At 34.6% G+C, this 18,145-nt stretch overlaps 1 protein-coding gene across 5 annotated transcripts in view; it reads right to left on the bottom strand.

The window, feature by feature from the left end:
* The window catches only part of LOC308190318 (uncharacterized protein), a 95,190-nt gene extending 78,166 nt beyond the window's left edge, over positions 1 to 17,024 (bottom strand). For 2 of the 5 annotated variants that reach the window (XM_080581541.1, XM_080581524.1), the window contains exon 1: positions 4,423 to 4,777. Coding sequence is in view for 2 of the 5 variants with exons in the window: in XM_080581537.1 (XP_080437663.1) it covers positions 4,423 to 4,490 (68 nt within the window). In the remaining 3 variants the exon portion in view is untranslated. Of the gene's footprint in view, positions 1 to 4,422; positions 4,778 to 4,838; positions 5,981 to 15,878 lie in introns of those variants that run through there. The other 3 variants (XM_080581519.1, XM_080581530.1, XM_080581537.1) reach the window with 3 other exon arrangements.
* Positions 17,025 to 18,145: the final 1,121 nt, after the last annotated feature.

Below are 18,145 nucleotides of genomic sequence, written 5' to 3'. Positions count from 1 at the left end.
TTTGCACAAATAGTGCATTAAAATTACATATTTTTAAATAAAAATGTAGAAGCAAATAACACATCAATAAAATACTAATTGCTAGATGTGAAAGATGGGTTTATAAATAAATATACCGATGTATTTACAGCTAATTAGAAAGAATGTTGCCAAAGAAATTACTAGGGAAATAAAATTCTGTTTTTGTGGTGTTTAACAAAGACAGATGAACTTGAAGAAAAGAAGTACTTCCAGAAACCATTCTGTTGATATTCATATTACCACTTCAGTTGATTTTAAACTATTACCTTTATTATGTTTGTTGTACTAGAGTACAAAGAATTCAATTTCTTCAGCAAAGCAGAAGCTTTTAATTTTACATTTTACCCCCAAAAATGTACTCCCTCTGTAAATAGCTTTTATTACCATTACAGTACATGTGAGAGGATGAAATTACTTAAATAATTTTGTTACACATCTTTAACTTGGCTAGTCCAGAACACTTCAGTAAATTAAGCAACTCTGCATCCCTGGATAGGCTTTCTTATGTAGTCAAGTTGTAATAAATTTCTCAAAATATTTTGAATCTCAAGACTGATCACTAAGGACAATTCTCTCTTTGCATCCATGGGAAACATGCTATTTTTAAAGAAAGATTTCTAGATAGCTAAGATGAATACTGAAAATGTCTCAAATATGCGATGATTTAGAGCATTATTTTAAAGCCTGTCAATAGTAATCGGGGAATGAAAAGGAATCATTAAAATAAATTTCAAAGTTCGCTTTCATTAGAATATACCGTATCCTTCACACACCCATCCTGTTCATTTATTCATAAATATTTCTCCTTTTGCTTTCTATGGAGGACCTGAAATCTCAGTAATATTAGGAAGAATAACCTCCATCTTCCAATAGTAAGCATGTGATTTCCCATGTCAAGTCCAGCTCAGCCCTCTGCTATTCCCCATTCCTCTGCTATATAGTTTCAACTAGAGTCATCTACCATTTCCTAGTGGTAAACAGTGGTTTCAAAATTGCAAAATCAGATGCTATTCCAACTCTTCTCTACACAGCATTTCAAATGATGCCTATATTTCTAACTGCTTTCTACCCCACTTGTAACAATTCTTCTTTTTTCTTTTTTCTTTTTAATTACATGTGCTTTGAAAAAAAAAGTAAAAAAAAAAAAGTAAGAAAGAAATGGCATTTTAAGTTCATTGCATTTGGAAGCCTGAGAAATACAGATGTAGAATACTAAAGTTGTTAAGAAAAAGTTAATACTTACTGGCTTATTGGAGTTCTAGAAGTATGAGGAATACAATGACAGCAAATTAAGGTGCCATACTCAAGAACCTATTTTCCTATCAGTCCTTTGCCAGAAATGGCACTATGCAGTTCAACTTCTATTTGCCTGTTCTGCCAGGATCCTGAGATGAATTTTCCCTCACAAGTACTCTATACCAGGGCTGAGCTCCCACCTTTTAAGAGATGCTATCAAGAAACTACTGATGTCTTTTCTCCACAACTTCTTCCTTTAGCTACTTGCACCACCCCTGTTTGGCACATAAACTCTTCCTATCATGCTTTTGGACAACTTACATGCTTTGACTTAAGAAGACCAATTTGGTTTGCAATAACTAATCAGCTTTGCTGTGGAGTACTTACATAGTCCTTCTAGAAAGTAAGCTCATGAGGGGCTGGAAATGCACCAGACTATCATCAATGAAATACTATTTATTGAGAAGTTTTACGTTGTAAATTGCAGAAGGAAGTTCTTTCTTTGCTGTCTGAAAACACATGAACAAACCAGTAGGGCTCCCTCAGCTATGAAGCAAAGGTTCTATTATTTAAAGTTAAGTAACTTTTTCTCCAAACTTGGTTTGTTTTTAATGTCTTACAGCAACTCAAAAAACAGAATATGTAGAGAGATTTTCTATAAGGAAACATGACTTACTGTGTGCACAGATTAAAAAGAAAATCCATTTGAATACTACTGACTCATAATGACTGACAAGAAAGATGGTCAAGAAAAGGCATAGTTAAACTTAAACAAGGCGTTCTTGGTTCTGATTATGGTTCTTAACCTTGATAGTTTAATAACACGTGGCTGTATTTATTACATTTTTGGTAAATGCACATACTTAGGTATATAGTAACAAAATTATTTCTTCCTGAAATACAAAAATATTATATATTAGTAAATAACATCATTGGTATTAAAATATGGTATTTAATAAAGGCATAATGAAAGGAAATAATTCAGACCTTGTTCCAGAGCATTTCATAAGCAACCTCAAACTAGTTTCACTGCTAAACATGAAATAGATTGGTACCTATTATTATTATTATTGAAAAAAACAGGTTTATGTTGTTAAACAAGACACTTTTTCAAGAACTACTACAAAAATAATCAGCACCAGATGGAATCATTTTTATGCCTGAGCTGCTTATATTTCCAGGGCCTTTAGATTTGACCTTGGATTTTGGTTGAGGGGTTGGGAGGGTATTTTGCTTCCTACTTCCTCAATTGCAACTTCTAATTCCCCTAAGGTGAACAGTGAAAATGTGTAATTTAAGCACATGAATATATCTAAGCCAGATATATAGTATATCTAAGTCAGACAATACAGAATGCATGTAATTTTAAACAACAACAAAAAAAGAGTTTACACAGTACTTGTACTCAGATGTCCTCTGAGTCAGTATAATTTTCATTACATTTTTATTTTCCCTTTGGTTCTTTCTTCATTCAGTTACTTTCAATTTGTCATCACAATAAAATGCTCTGTAAAGAAGCACATTAGCTGCATCAAATGGAAACTTTAAAACGTGTGGGTACAAATCTCATTTTAATAAATACGACTGCGTTGACAATACACTGACAAATGCTGTTGCTGCCAGCTTTATGTTGTGATTAATCATGTCCTGGATAAGAGCTTAAACCGGCTGATTTCAGTCCAAGCTTTGAAGGCAACCAGGCATTTTCAATGACAACTGCCACCCTGGAGAAGTGTTTGTATTTAGCATTTCTCTCCCTCTCCCTCTGATTCAAATATAACTGTTTCTTGTAAAGTATTGAACTCTTGAGCTGAAGAGATCTTCTTGAACCTCAGTCTAACAAACACTGTCTGTGAGGCTGGCATGCATTTTTATCAGCTGAGCTTTTCCGCATTCCCAACACCCATCCCAGCACCTGGTGTAATAACAGCAGGAATACAGAATTCCAGTGAATTCCCTGGTTGAAAAAAGTGAGGTACCTTGCAGATGATGAGGTATCTGCTGAAACCCTTATGGATTTATTCAATTAAAAGTAATACTATGAGATTCTGACTAAGGTCTGTGAGGACAAGTGAATTTTATTTGGGATAAGCAACAAAGTACTTTAGGTTTAAAAACCTTAATTTGTTCTATATGTTGTAGAAGATTAGCATCCTTCCTGCAGTACAACTGCTTTATGCTCTTAAGTAAATACACTGAACAAAAAGCAACACCTGTTCTTTGATTACTTGCAGATTGGGTGACACTGTTTGTTCATATAATGAGAAAGCAAGCTTTTCTAAATTCTATTTCACGTCTTACAAAATAAAATTAAAGTGTAAGCTGGCACAGGAACCTCATGGTCAGAGACCCCAGTTTGAAAGAAACAAAGACATTTGGCAATTCATTCTATTGTTTTAATTTCACAAAGCACCCAAAAACTAAAAGTGCTTTTTTTTTTAATCTTTTTGATATGGCTTAAACTCCAGAGAATAACAGACGTGTTGATGTTTATGCAGTTCAACAGTGAGTGGCCTCCATTACAGCTAAGATCAAGAAATTTATCTAGGCCTTGGGTAAAGTACACATAGAGAAACACAAAAAATGTGAGCCATACCAAAACTGAGGAATGGCTTGAGTTCAGTACTGCCCAGAGTAATTTGAGTTCCCAAACCCCTATGCTTCCCCTACAACCATAATTCTAGCTGTACTTATTTCAGAAACAGCTTCTGTTAGAGAAAATGTAGAGGCTTTATACAAACAACAAAAGATGATCAACTCTGTTGTAAATATGAGTATTAACCCCCTGTTAAATGAGAAAATGAGACCCATGGTATTTTAAGTCATTTATCATTTACCATGTCACCTGCAGCAGAAGACAAGCCTTTGTTAGTACATCTTTCCTTCTTAAGGGAGGAGATCATTTACTTCTAGTGAAAACAGGAGAGAACTTAGTGTAAATGACCACTGCAGAATTATCGTTTAACTTTTTTAGGTGGCTAGTACTGAAAGACATGTCTTACAATAAAATCTTAGTGAAAGGGTCCTAGCTTCTTTCACCACTGCTGTTCCTCCCTCTCTTCTACCAAACAAAACAGCCTCAGTTCTGCTGTTTCTGCTACATCTGAATACTTCCACCCACTGCTTGTGCTCTCCCATCCAGACAGAAAGATAAACACAACCCACCTCTCATGTAGGTTAAATGTCCCTGTCTTGTTCTGAGAGACATCCATGAACAAACTGCAAGGCCTCATCCTGCTAGCTCATGGTCTGAAAGCTGCATTAGGAAATGACAGCCAGAGAAACGAACATTAGGGTGAGCCACATTGCTCCTGGCAACAGAGGAGGGTGGCGATCATTTCCCCTAGCTTCCAGAAACTCTTGCAGCACAACAGGTTTTTTGGGAAGCTTAGGCCTTTCAAACAGGTCTGTGCCCAAACTGCAGAAGAGATGTAGACGTGGGGTTTTTGAACTTCTTGATGAGTAAAACACCAAACAAGCACGAATTTACCTCAGACATCACACAGAGCAAGAATGACAAAACACATGCTCATAATGCAGATCAATTAATAGCCAGGTGTGGACTATTATAATCTACTCACATGAAGATGATGGTGAGTAGGCTTATGTCTGGAGATGGTTACCAGATGCCCATCACCTCTCCTCTGTGGAGGGCTCCATTAATCCCCCCGCCCTCTGGGAAGAAAGCTATTCAACAGTAATAAAGCTGGCTTTGTTGCTAACTTTCCAGAAGTCTTCCCTGTATATAAAGTAGCATACGTTTTACTTTATGCCATTTTCTTAGGTAAATGCACAGGCTGGAAAAGCTGTAACCTGATTTATCAGAAGTAGCTCTCTTTTTTGATCACATAAATCATCAATTCTACAAGGTATATGTACATACTGGGGAGTGAAACTACGTATATGACAGCAAAATATTTTTACACAGCTCTCTTTCCTCTGTTAGATTGCTACATCCTTTGCTATTTTAACTGTCTTGCTGCAAATCCACTCATTCTACGCGGTCAGGTTGATAGAGAAACAGAGGGGCAGAATTGATAGGAAAGTAGACACCAAATAACTCCCTCACCCCTGCCCTGAGCATTACATGATGCTGTGTGTGCATCTTCAGCTGCACCACTGCATGCCTCTTGCTGTTCTTTACTGATATTTAGCTGTGAGTTGCCTATGGCATCTTTCAGGTTCAAGCATTCAAAAGCACAAAATAAGAATCCTTCAAATAACCCCAGCCAAATTTATAATGAAGCCCCATCAGCTTTCAGACATAGCTCTGATAGATGTAACTGTTTTCCAAGTGACTTTGTAATTTTGACTACATCATTTCGTCATGTATCACCCATATTTCTACTAAGGCTTTAAAAAGAGATTTATTTTTTTTTTAACATTTCCTTCAATAACCTAGATGTTTTCACAGTACATTAACGGACAAAATTTCTTCACTTGAGTTGCAGTAGAGGGAAAGAAGACCTACAAACAAAGAGGACAGAGGACAGTATTACAAAAAAAAACCACAAACTTTGTTTTGATGGATGAAACAGTTATCACACTACTACTAGAAGAAGAAAGTGGTCTAATTAGTGCTTGTTGCCACTGATTTCATCTCTGAAATCAGCACGAGAACAAAATAACTACAGAAGTTTCAGAAATAAATATTAAAAAAAAAAAAAAAAACAAGCAGTAACAAAAAGAAGCAAAGTTTAATTCCCCATCTTTACAACTTACCTTTACACACTACTGATGGGAAAAAAAAAATAAAATAAATAAAATAAAATAAAATAAAATAAAATAAAATAAAATAAAATAAAATAAAATAAAATAAAATAAAAAGAAGTGATGAATGATCAAGTTGTATCTTATGCTTTCCTTTGTTTCTAAAACTGACTTGTGAAAAACTGAAGAAAAAAAGGACGTTTATGTTGCCTTCAAATTTGAATAACATTATTCCAAAGCCAGAATTAACTTATTTTTTTCTTTTACTACAGCTCTGAGTTACAGACATTAATCCAGGGTCACAATAAAGGCAGATTTGGATAGCTGTAGGCCTTTTCTTTAGCTGAAAAAAATCTGTCTTAAGCATTTCATTTACTTCTTTTTTTCCTTCATCTTCAGATTCCAGTAAATTTTCTGTTTAGCTCATGTTGATATTTAATACAATCTATTTACAAGCAGCTACTATTGGTTTTCAACAGAAAGTTAGAGCTCAAGTCCCTAACCGATCTGAATATCAACCAGGAAAAAGAGTTAACATTAAATTATGGAATGATCATAAATTATTTTAATTAATTATACACTGTATTATTTTATGTTACATTCTAATTTTATTCTTTTGCTTTTAACACAGCCAACTGACCTCTTCCTAAACTCCAGTGAAATGTAACATCCAGTTTTTCGTCTTCTTTTAAAAAAGAATTTTCTAAGATTGTGTAAATTTCCAGACTTAGTTTTTCCCCATCAGTTTTAAACTATTATACCTTGATTACTTAGACCAGTAGGCAATTATGGGATGAAAAGGAATACAGCACTGCAGGTGATTTCCTGGATCATTACTCCCACAGTTCTGTTATCATTGGCAGAACTGCTCAACAAATAAAAATGATTACCACACATATATTACATGTAGTTGTGAAGTGTCCAACCGTTATGTTCCAAAAAAAAGTCCTTAAGTTACACTTGCAAATATGAAGGCTAAGATTTTCAAATCAATCCTGTCTACTGAAGTTTGCAGGACTTTTTTATTGACTGTAGAGAGATCAGCATCATAACCCAAATTAGATGATTGAGAAGCACATTCTCCCAATACAGAAATTTTGAAATATTTTGGCTTTGCTTCTTAATAACATTTACTTACACCTCTAACAAGTGTCTTTGAAGAAAGTAACAGAGTGCAAATATGAATATATGTTTTGAGCCTGGAAAAGTTAGGTAATTAATTTGCATCAGCGTACATGCTGCTGAGCTTCTTTCTTCAAGCTACAAAATTAAGCCCTTTCTTTAAAATTAATCTTTTATTGAATCACAGAAAGTGGAAGATCACCTGCTACAGTGGGATTTCAAATATTTGAATCAATGGCAGCTCTAGTCCAGTAGCCTTTTGTGAAATAGTTAGCATGAGAGCTATCTGCAGAAAATAAGTTTACATTCCCTTTGTGACTCCTCTGTCCTACCTATGAATTTCAAAGGAAAGTTTATCTTTTTAATTTTATTCTCAGAAATAGGTCACAGTGACTTCTAGAAGGCTTAGCATTAAGAAATCACTTTTCCTTTAGGAGATACAAATCTTAATGAAGAGAGCCAAAAATGTCTTACTCTTTAGAATAGGTTTATTACTGATTTATCAGTTCATTATCCTCCTAATTTCCCCATTTATAAATCTGGAAAATCTGATTAACTCTTGGACTATCCTCATGTCACTGTCTACGCAATATTACATTAAATCCTCTGATGACTTACCAAGATCATTTCCCTGACTTTCCTGAACTCTACAGATATTTTACGTGCCCTGAGGTAAAAAAAAAAAAAAAAAAAAAAAAAAGAACACTGCAGTATAAAATGGAATAAAATGGACACAAAAGTACCCTAAAACTACTTGACACCACAGAGCAAGTAATCCTAAAATCTTTAGAAATTCACTTTAAATAACAAAAATCATGATATATTCCTAGAGATGTTCATACATGGGGGCTAAGCTTCTCCGTTATGCTGGTACTAACATCTTTTTAAGGTAAATGCTACCAGAAGCTGTCAAACATTATTTGTTCTTCTAATTTCACATCCTAATATCTCTCTTTCAGGAGTGGAAGAAGATGGGGAAGAGAAAATGAGATAAATTTGCTTCAAAGCCAATGATTTCTTCCCCCTATTTTACTCCACTCTTTGTCAAAACAAAGTCCCTTCTAAGAGAAGACAAAGGGGTAAAATGTCTTGGTGATCCAATACAAATACATTTTAATAGTACTTTATCATAAATAAGAACACACATTAACAGTTTACTCCTCACACTTTAGAATTACAGATAGTTTTTCAACCCAATAACTTAAGCTGCTACATTAGGACTAAACAGCATAACAAATTAGAGTCATCTCAATTTATTTAGTTTCACTTCAGGGATAGTAAAGTGCTTTGCCAGCTTTTCCATTTTCACCAATCTGAATCATTAATTGTTTTAAATATCATTTACATTTTCTGATGAAAAGCAATACTTAAAATTTCATAAATAATACGCATACATAATTTGTGTTTCAATTACTGAATTTATAATCTCTCTGAATGCTATTCAATGCATTGCTAATGTATTTTCAGCCAATAATTTCTAAATAGATGGCTTTCTAATATATACATTTTTCCACTGCAAATACATATTTCAAGCTTTTCCACATCCCGTAAATACAAATAAATACAAGTTCTTCAGTGAATCGATTTCAGGATTTATGACTAATTTGCCTTTTTATAATGCAATTAGATTCATGCTTTCCCCTTCTTCATCCTAGAGTAAATTAAAATGTAAGAAATTAATCTTTTTTCATTGGTCAGAGTTACATTGAAACCACCAACCAGACTGGAAACTAGAAACAAAAGTTAAATGTTATTACAATGAATCTGTTATATTCTATAAATATGATAGGGTTAGTTTCTTGCTCTTTCTAGCCAAATAAGATGCATCACATCTGCACTATGTGCCTCTAAACCATTTACAGAATTACTGGAAGCAAAATCAAAACCACTTTTGCAGTGATTATGCACAAGTGCATTATCCCTACTGACCTACAAAGGTAGAGAATGAAATATTTTGGTCCAAAAAATACTGAACTGGACATACACTAGGTTTAAATTGGAAGCTGTATTTGGAATAACTGATAAAAATTATTTAAATATTTTTCTTTTACCTCCTTCCCACACCACTAAGTTCTGTCATGGTTTTAGAAAACAGCTGTTTTATGGGGACCACCAAGGGCCAATGTATCAAATGATCTCCAAGTCCATTTTGTCTATTTGTAAAGATATTAAGAATGATTCAGTACATTTGGGAGAGGAGTATCATAAGGTAATTGAACTGATCTGTACTTATATTGAGGGGGCCACAATTAATAATGACAGACATTATTACAGCTACTTGACCTGGCTTAGGGACTCCATCAGATGGAAACTATTTTAAGATTGCATGGGGTCTCTACTATTTGAGTGCCTAGAATAAACAATTCCTGAACACCTTCCACCTTTTGCCATCAGAACAGCGGAACATAGCCCCTTTTCTACTTTTTTTTTTTTTCTTTTTAATTATTAAATGCTCAGACTAGTGTTAGTGAGGAAACGGTGAATGTTTATTAGAAGTCAGTCAGGAGTCTCCAGAGATCAGGTAGATGAACATTTATAGTGAAAGTACCATTCGATAATTTTAACTGAAGGCCTTTGGCAACTAATGCTTAATTGCTCTGGTCTGTTTGAACCTTCAGTGAACAGTGTTTCCAAGTAATTCTCTCAATTTAAAATAAATGTAATTGCTAACAAAGCCATATGCAACCTGCACAGTGAATGGTTCAGTGATTAGTGACTAGAATTTCACTTAGGCAACGATTCATAGTGGAAGCTCAGGCTATCAAAATCATTCATATTTTGCTGCTCACTACAAGTTTCAGGCACAGTCTGTGTGGATTAATTTTGCTTCTGCAAGACAAAAACTAAGAGCAGTTCTTTTTACTGATGGAATTTACTATTGTCAAATCAGAAATCAAGCATCATATGTTTTATTTGTGAGATTAAATATTATCCTCCTTTTATAATCTAAAGAAATACTTTTTTTGTGTGTGATAGGGCTACCAAAATTTAAGAAAGTATGAGGTGACGTTTCATAGTTTTGGAAAGCCTACCTTCAAATCAATCTCTTCTTGTCTGTGTATGTTTTATAGAGAGTCTATTAGAAGGTTATCACAAGTCAAAATGGTCATAATTTCTCTCATTAATATCTCTCATTCTGTATAACTTTTCGACTATATACCACCATTCAAGCTTGAACACTGACACACCTTTTAACACTTCTACTTCCAAAGGAAACAGTGGGAGCTCTGCACTGAAAATCTCTGTTTTCATAGATATGAAAGTTGCATATGATCTGTATTTAGCTATTTATTAATGGTAGGCAAGGGTAGCTTCATTTCCACAAACTACAACGTTATTAAAAACAAAATCCCAAACCACTCTACATATTTTCTTTGTTTTACATTAATATAAGTTAACCTTCAGAATAAACCACACCCTATCAGTTCTTAACTTAGAGGACCAGCACCCCATATTTCAACTGGATTTTTGAAGTTTAAAAACATTTAAAGTATTTTAAAACATGGAAAAAAAATTTTTTTAAAAGGTTTCTATCTCATTAGCATCTTGTAGACCCCAGTAGCATATCATTTGCTAATGAGAAAATCAAAAGTATTCAAGTCTGAGACAGTTCACTGTTTTTCCTTGATTTTTATCCATTAAAAGTATCAAGGATATTGAGAAACCATTAAAAAAAAAAAAAAAGTTGTTCAATGATATATTTTGGAACTTACCACAAGCTTAATCTGACCCACACAACTGAAAAATATTAACCTCTAGAAAAATATATATACTTCGATGCCTCAATTTATCATGTTTCAGAAAATTATATAAAAGAATATTGTCCATAATTGTAATATGAGTGATCTATATAAAGAGATAAATCAATAATATTTGTCAACTAAGGAGGTACAGAAGCCTGGCTAGCCAAGCTTTTCACCCATCTGCATTACCTCGTTATCCTCACGTTGAGCCTTCTATTGAAATAGCACAGTTGAACACAAATTCCATATAACTATATAAAGTCAACACATTGCAAAAAGAAAAGAATCTCACCTTTACTTTTATCCTTATCTATGATTAAATGACTGAGTTTCATTTCTGTTGCCTATGAGGTAACCTAATTTTGGTTACCCACAGACTATTTTGATATTTAACTTCCATTGAAGCCTGTGGTGAATTATGGCTACCATGGAAGGTAAACAATTATATATACTCACTTGGTATGGAAACTTCTGAGACTTTTGGCTCTATCAGACACCCACTAGGGCTTACACAACTTTTTAAGGACCCAGAATTAATTGGATCCATAAACAGACACTGCATTATCCTACAGAAGATGCTTGATAAATTCATTTAAAAATAAACAATAATAATTAAAAAAATAAATAAATCACACCATGCAATGGAAACTGTGCCTTGAACTAATTCTGACCTGAATTAAATACCCTTTAAAACACACCTGTGTTTGGAGGCAGAGTACACTGTGTTTGTGTTATCATGTGTGTATTTAATGAGAAGGTTGTAGCTGGTCCAAAAAGTGTTCATCAAGTCACACAGAGCATCAGAAATTGCACAACTGCAATCCACGCCTTCCTCATCCAGATTTGGGTGGCTTTAACCAGCAGTTAGTACAGCAGCAGAGCTGAATTCAGACTGCTTGTTCCTCCAGCCTGAGGAAGCTTGGACAAGTGCAGCTCAAGCCTCCCTGCCTGAACGCTGCTGCTGTGCATAGCTGAACTGGGGACAGCTGGAAGTTATTTCACCCTTCAGCAATGATGTATCTGGTTAAAACCAAGCAGAAGCCACCACAGTTTGCTGATAACATGCTCAGATGTACTATACCCACCTCTTACCTAGCTCAGGAAATATTTTTGAGGACACTAAAAAGCAGCTCTTCTCCTTTGCATCTTTTAAATATTGCTGGTGTTTGTATTTGATGTTTGTATTTCTGTTTCGACACTCAGCTACAACATCAGATAAACATGGTTCCTTATTTGGAAGTGTCTGAATCCTGGTTTAGACAGACTACTTGAGAAGAAAATAAATGGATATGGGAATCGGGCAAAGTAAAGCACATATTTACATAACTGTCAAATTGTGCAACTTCTCCCAGACAGCTGAGCAGGTACTTCTTTAAGTAAAACACTGCTTTGTTACCTGCCGCACAGGTCTCTGCACCCCACGGATGTGGTTTGGGAATGTCAGGTACTTTGTACAAGTGGGGGACCCAAACAGGTGGATAAGTCGTGACCTCACAAGTGATACGCTTAAATGCATGGTTCTGAGTGACAACAAAGACAATTCACTGTCTCTGAAATTGCAGATAGCTGCATAATAATAAGACTAAAGTAAATAAAATCTGCTGCAAAAAGTAAATAAAATCAACTGGACTTTCCCTAGCTGCCTATAAGTGCACACCTTTCCATTAAGACATACAACTTGAATCCCTGCCTCAAAGGAGGGTTTTTAGAGAGGCAACCAGGAACTGGCAAGAATTCCAATGAAAGACAAGGCATTTACAACCATCACCTGCTAGTCAGCTCAACAATAATTTCAGGTGAGCCCCTATCATCACTGTCAATACTGTTTTCCAGTTGCAATTCTGCAGATTAATTCAGCTGACAGCTAAAATCCTATTTAAAAATAAAATAATAAAATAAAATAGGACTTATACATATGCTTAGGTAAACCTTTCAGAGTACAGGGTGTACTGAACCAAAATTTGGGGCTTTTTTGAGGCTGTACCGGGTGCTGGTGGCTAAGTGCCACGGCTGGGCCCAGCAGCCAAGATGCCGGTGCCGCGCCTCGGGGATAGCCTGGGGAAGAAAAGAGAGCACAGCGCTGCCCAGCAGCCAGCAGAAAGAAAGAAAGGGGGAGAAACAGCCCTGCCGACACCTGGGGGGAGGAAAGGTGTTGCCCATGATAGTATTCGGTGAGTGCTCTCCCTGTCCCTATCAACACCCATGAGCCTTCCCTTCCCATTTTCTCCCCCTGCCCTGCTGACAAGGGCAACTGGGAGCATGGCCAGGGGGGTGACTGGCAGCCAGCCCCGGTAACCCACCACAGGGAACTCTGCTGATAAAAGACAAGTGACGCCACAAACTGCAGGCTTGATTACTTTAATTTAGAATAATGACACAGTTTTCTATCTATAAAGAGAATAATTTGACTACAAACTAATTGTGAGATGAAAATACAAAACATTTAGCAAGCAGATAGAGCACAGACTGCGCTCAGCTGTGGGTACAAGACTTGTGAGGGACCTTGTTGCTGTTAAAAACCTGTTTCACTGTAGTAATTGCACTGCTGTGTATTTAAAGTCATACAAGAAAACATTAAACGAGGCTGTAAGAAGACCATCTACTAACTCAGGAAATAAAACAAAAAGAGGTAAAGTGAAATATTACTGCATTTCCACCATGCTCAGTGCCTAGAGTTTATAAATCATGCTGTAAAGATTAACTCTCACCTGTCATTCACTGGTTTAGAGCATTTGTCTTCCTATGGATAAGGTTCCATAAGTAACAAGACTTACTAGGATATACATATATTAAAAAGAAAAATGCATTAACGCATAGGCTAAGGTGAATGTTCGCTGTTACACATAATGACATTAATGCTGCAAAATCCATATCGGTCTAGCATACATCTAAAATTCTATTACTACATTATTGATTAATCAGTTGAACTTTAAATTTAGTTTAGAATGATCTGAATGATTCAAATACATTGTCAATTTATTCTAGAATATCTTGCCTGTCAAAATGATGGGATTGGAAGGTGTTCTTTACTTGAGCGGTAAAAATTCTTTTTTGCTCAGTTGCCCTTGTAAGTACCATGTATGGTACAATCGTAATTGTACATATAAAATCATTGGAAGTAACAATGAGGAAGATTTCAGGTATTTCATATAAATCTGAAAAATACACTTTCCTGTAACAAATAATAACTTACCTGTTAGTTCTATTTTACGAAAACAACATACACTGATGAAATTCAAAACTTTCTAATATGCTACTAGATCACGACAGAATCTGTATTTACTAAAACTGAGTACTTAGATTTATGAACATTTATGTATCAAAGCATGAACTAAAAAGTTGCTCCAACCACTTCTCTGCAAAAAAAAAAAAATCAATCTTATTTATTTATTTATTTATTCCTTTATTTATTTTCTATAGCCTTATTTCATATCTGGCAACTCTTCTAGTTTGTAAAATATGTATTTCAGATTAAAAAAATCATTATCCTGTGTGTGACTAAGTTGGACTGGACTGACCTGGCAGGAAGACCCTATATCTATAATTCACAACACAAGATTTTACAGCCACAGCCTAACGTAATCAAGTGCAGGAGTGTTCCACTGTCTTCGTGTGGTCTAGTCATATTACACACTTCAGATTCTTCTCACAAGAATGATATCATGCAGCGATTTATGGCAGTGATCATGTTATGAAGGGATGTAGCAAGTATAATATTTTCATTGCAAGGTCCAGTTATTTAATATTTTACTCACATCTGTATTTGGAAAACAAAAACAAAAACAAACCAAAAAAAAAACAAAAAACCAGCATGAAGTCCTTTAGGCTTAATAAAATGTACATTAACAACATGGCTGTATTAAACTCCACACTATATAAACATTTATCAAATCATGGAGGAAATGAAAATATTTCTTGTAACCTGGACTTTAGATTTATATTCAAATTGGGAAAGTAATATTGTATGTATTGATTTGAGTCAGGTCCAGATTTGACTTAGCATGAATCGTCATACAGAGAAGGACCTATGTGAAGGATTTGTCCTAGAACTTCCCTGATTGAGAAGAAAATCTATTATTCAGAGATAACAGGACAAAATGAAACCCAAGGAAATAAGGATATAACTTGAAATACTGTGACACTATGTTTATTCTTGTGACACTATGAGAATAAAAGAAACATAGTATGATTTTAGGACTATTGTTGAGAAATTTTTGTTGATTTGTTCTTATCTGTTGTTTTTTTTCTTTTTTTTTTAAACACAAACTAGCCATCTGTGACATAACACCAACCTCTTTTTAGCAATGAGGAAAGGATCAGCTGAGAGACCCTAACCATTTACTTGGAAATCATCAACTTTTGTTAACTTGATCTGGACAGCTACAACTCTCCTATCTTGCACCTGAGTTGAAATTTCAACTCATGAAAATTGTTTTTCAAGCTTAGTTAGTATTAACGTTGACATCGTGCTTAACTCTACATACAATAGAAAATATAATTACCCATAACTACTTTATACAAAGATAAGTCTGTAATATGCCCATGTACAGATACATCTGTGAAAATGCTTGCATCCAAAGTCAGCTTGTGTCTTCTCAATACACTGAATGTATAAATTAAGCAGCCTGCAACATTTACATTGAAAAATTTAGCTTCATTTTTGATGCCAATCATGTTCAGAGCTGTTTCTGATTAAAGCTGAGCAAATTTTCCACTATTTCAGAAGGGAATTTTCAGTTAGTTTAACAGAAAGCATTATAGTTGCCTTGCCTAAATGTCCCTACCCCAAAAATGTGCTCAAGATCAAATGACCTCTTTGCAGAAGTTTTTTTTTAGTTACAAAAATGTCACTGAGAACAATCACACCTTTTACCTTTTGGGATAAAGCTTTTTTGTTTTGTTGCTAAAATATATGTAGCATTTATGATGTAGTTGACTAAGTTATTTACCTGAAAAATACTGTTTTAAGTTTATTTTGAATGGACTACCTTCCATACATTTACAGAGCATCCTCTGCTGTGACATATCTACTGATAATAGACTCACCAAAAAGAATCACACCTTACAGCTTTCAGCGAAAGGGGAGTTATCCCTTCCCCTCTGGCAGTGACTTTTTAATGTACTTTTCCAAGGGACCATACCCCATGTCTTCTTCCCAAGGCATCACAATCAGAACTATTCAAAGACATGGTTATTGTTAATGACTTTTTTTTTTAAACAGATCTTCTTCTAAATTACATGAGCAGACTCTAATTAATCTTTGGGATGAAACGGATTTTTTTTTTTTTTATAAGAATGTAATGAAAATGTGTCCAGACATTGCTTTGATTGTATTAGCTATATGGTCATTATTCTACTTTGTCACCTTACTGATTAAGAGTAACTCAAAAAAAAAATATATCAGTGTGCTGTGAACAAAAAAAAAAAAAAAAAAAGACAGAAAGCATTCCCAAAGTAAGCATTTAGGAGCTAAGCAATTTGGCACCAGCAATCACCATCTTCACAGGTGAGACTGATGGGGTGATTTAATAATTATGGACCCCAGGCTCTCACAGACATATACAATCACAGAATAAGAAGAGCCTATAGATGTAAACTAATGCCAGTAATTTTAATCTACTAGCACTGACTACTTAAGCTGAAGAAAAATAGATTTCAAAATAAATTTGGAACAGTCTTAGCATCACAGCAAGAGAAGAGACTTAATATTTCATTGGGAGATAGAAATAAGAAAGCACCCACAGTGCTAAGCAGTGGAACACAGTTTGAAGATTTGTGCCCCAGTTATGTCTCTGTGACCTCCCAGACATGCACAGCATTGAAATTCAAAATTTCTCTCACTTCTGTATTTTATTTTTCTCTTAGTAGAAATTAGTGCATGCTAAATGAAAAACACAATTTCATTTTAAAGCCAGGAAATGTGAAAAAAGAAGGGAACCAAGAGAGTAACTGAACATAAATATGATTCACAGCTGATGTTAACAGAATCACTCGTTAAAATAAATAATATTTCTAATATTAATTTATCCTAGTTCTTTTTTCTTTCTGGAAACTTAATAAAAGAGAGATAATTTAGTCTGTTGCTTTTTTCAAGAGGTGCAAATATATATAACATGACAAACTCTTCTGACGTTAAATCAGAGGGAAATCCCTCCATCCCCCTTTCCTCCCCTTACATTTCAATATATATCTTGATGGCGGTTTTTTTGTAAGAAATGTTGCTTTCAGGTTCCAGAATTTTGTCTTCCTTCTTTTGATGATTATAGCATTGGACTAAAATGTCTCTGCATTGAATGTCTCCAACTAAAAATCCTGCACTTCACAAGAATTTGACATACTCCATTTTAAGTAGGAGTTGCTTCAATATCCTGTTTTCTATTTCTAAATTTACAATAATTTAGAAATGGTATTTCTAAATTGCACAATAAAAAATCCTATAATCTGATTTCCTCTTTGATTATAGCTCCAGGTTCAGTGCGTCAGGATGAAATTTTCAGTGGTGAGACATTTCTTCAATAGGCAGCAATTGGTGATCTGTACAGTCAGGGATGTTAGAAACCTCTGCCCAACACCAAGAAATATTATCTGTTGAAAAACCTTAAATATGATGATTATAAAATGTTTATATCCTGTAGTTAAATAGTATTCTGGCTTGAACGTTCCTCATCCTGGAGATAACTCATTTTAATTTAATTGCCTGTTCTGGATGAAGTTATGTCATTCTTAAACTCTTGTCAGTAGTTCACCATTCAGTGCTCGCAGTCAGAATATGCAAACCATATCTTGGTGCATTTTTTTGTTGTTGTCTGTCAAGCAGTGATCAGTTTATAATATATGTATGGAAATATATATTTATCCAATTATGTGTTTGGCCATGCATGCATTTTTTTTATAAAGAGAAAGAAAGCATTACAAGGATGCACATGTAAACACCTAAATTACAAAAAAAAAAAAAAAAGGGAAAAAAAAAAGGAAATTGACATAGGAAGACCTAAAGATAGAAGGGAGGGAAACATCTCAAAATAAGTACAAAGTGCATTCAATGCCAATTTGTCTAACGGATTGGCTTTTTAACTGTGACAGAAGCCAACTTTTGTTCTCAGGAAGAAAAACATGTCTTCCTTATGCATTGCTGTAAAACCAATATTTTAAGCAGTGGACCAGATTGAACCTTCAGAATCATTCTCAGAATCATAAACTTGAAACTGGAGTCCACAAAAAGCAGACATCACTATACAGTGTGATCTTAAGCAAATCTAAACATTTATTCTCTGTATTCCTTTACTGTGTTTTGGTTCATAAAGGATACAATT

This window comes from Anser brachyrhynchus, assembly GCF_964034855.1.
Source record: "Anser brachyrhynchus genome assembly, chromosome: 2".
Lineage (NCBI taxonomy): Eukaryota > Metazoa > Chordata > Aves > Anseriformes > Anatidae > Anser > Anser brachyrhynchus.
Note: the sequence above shows the minus strand (reverse complement) of the source record. Positions and strands in the feature narration are given on the sequence as shown.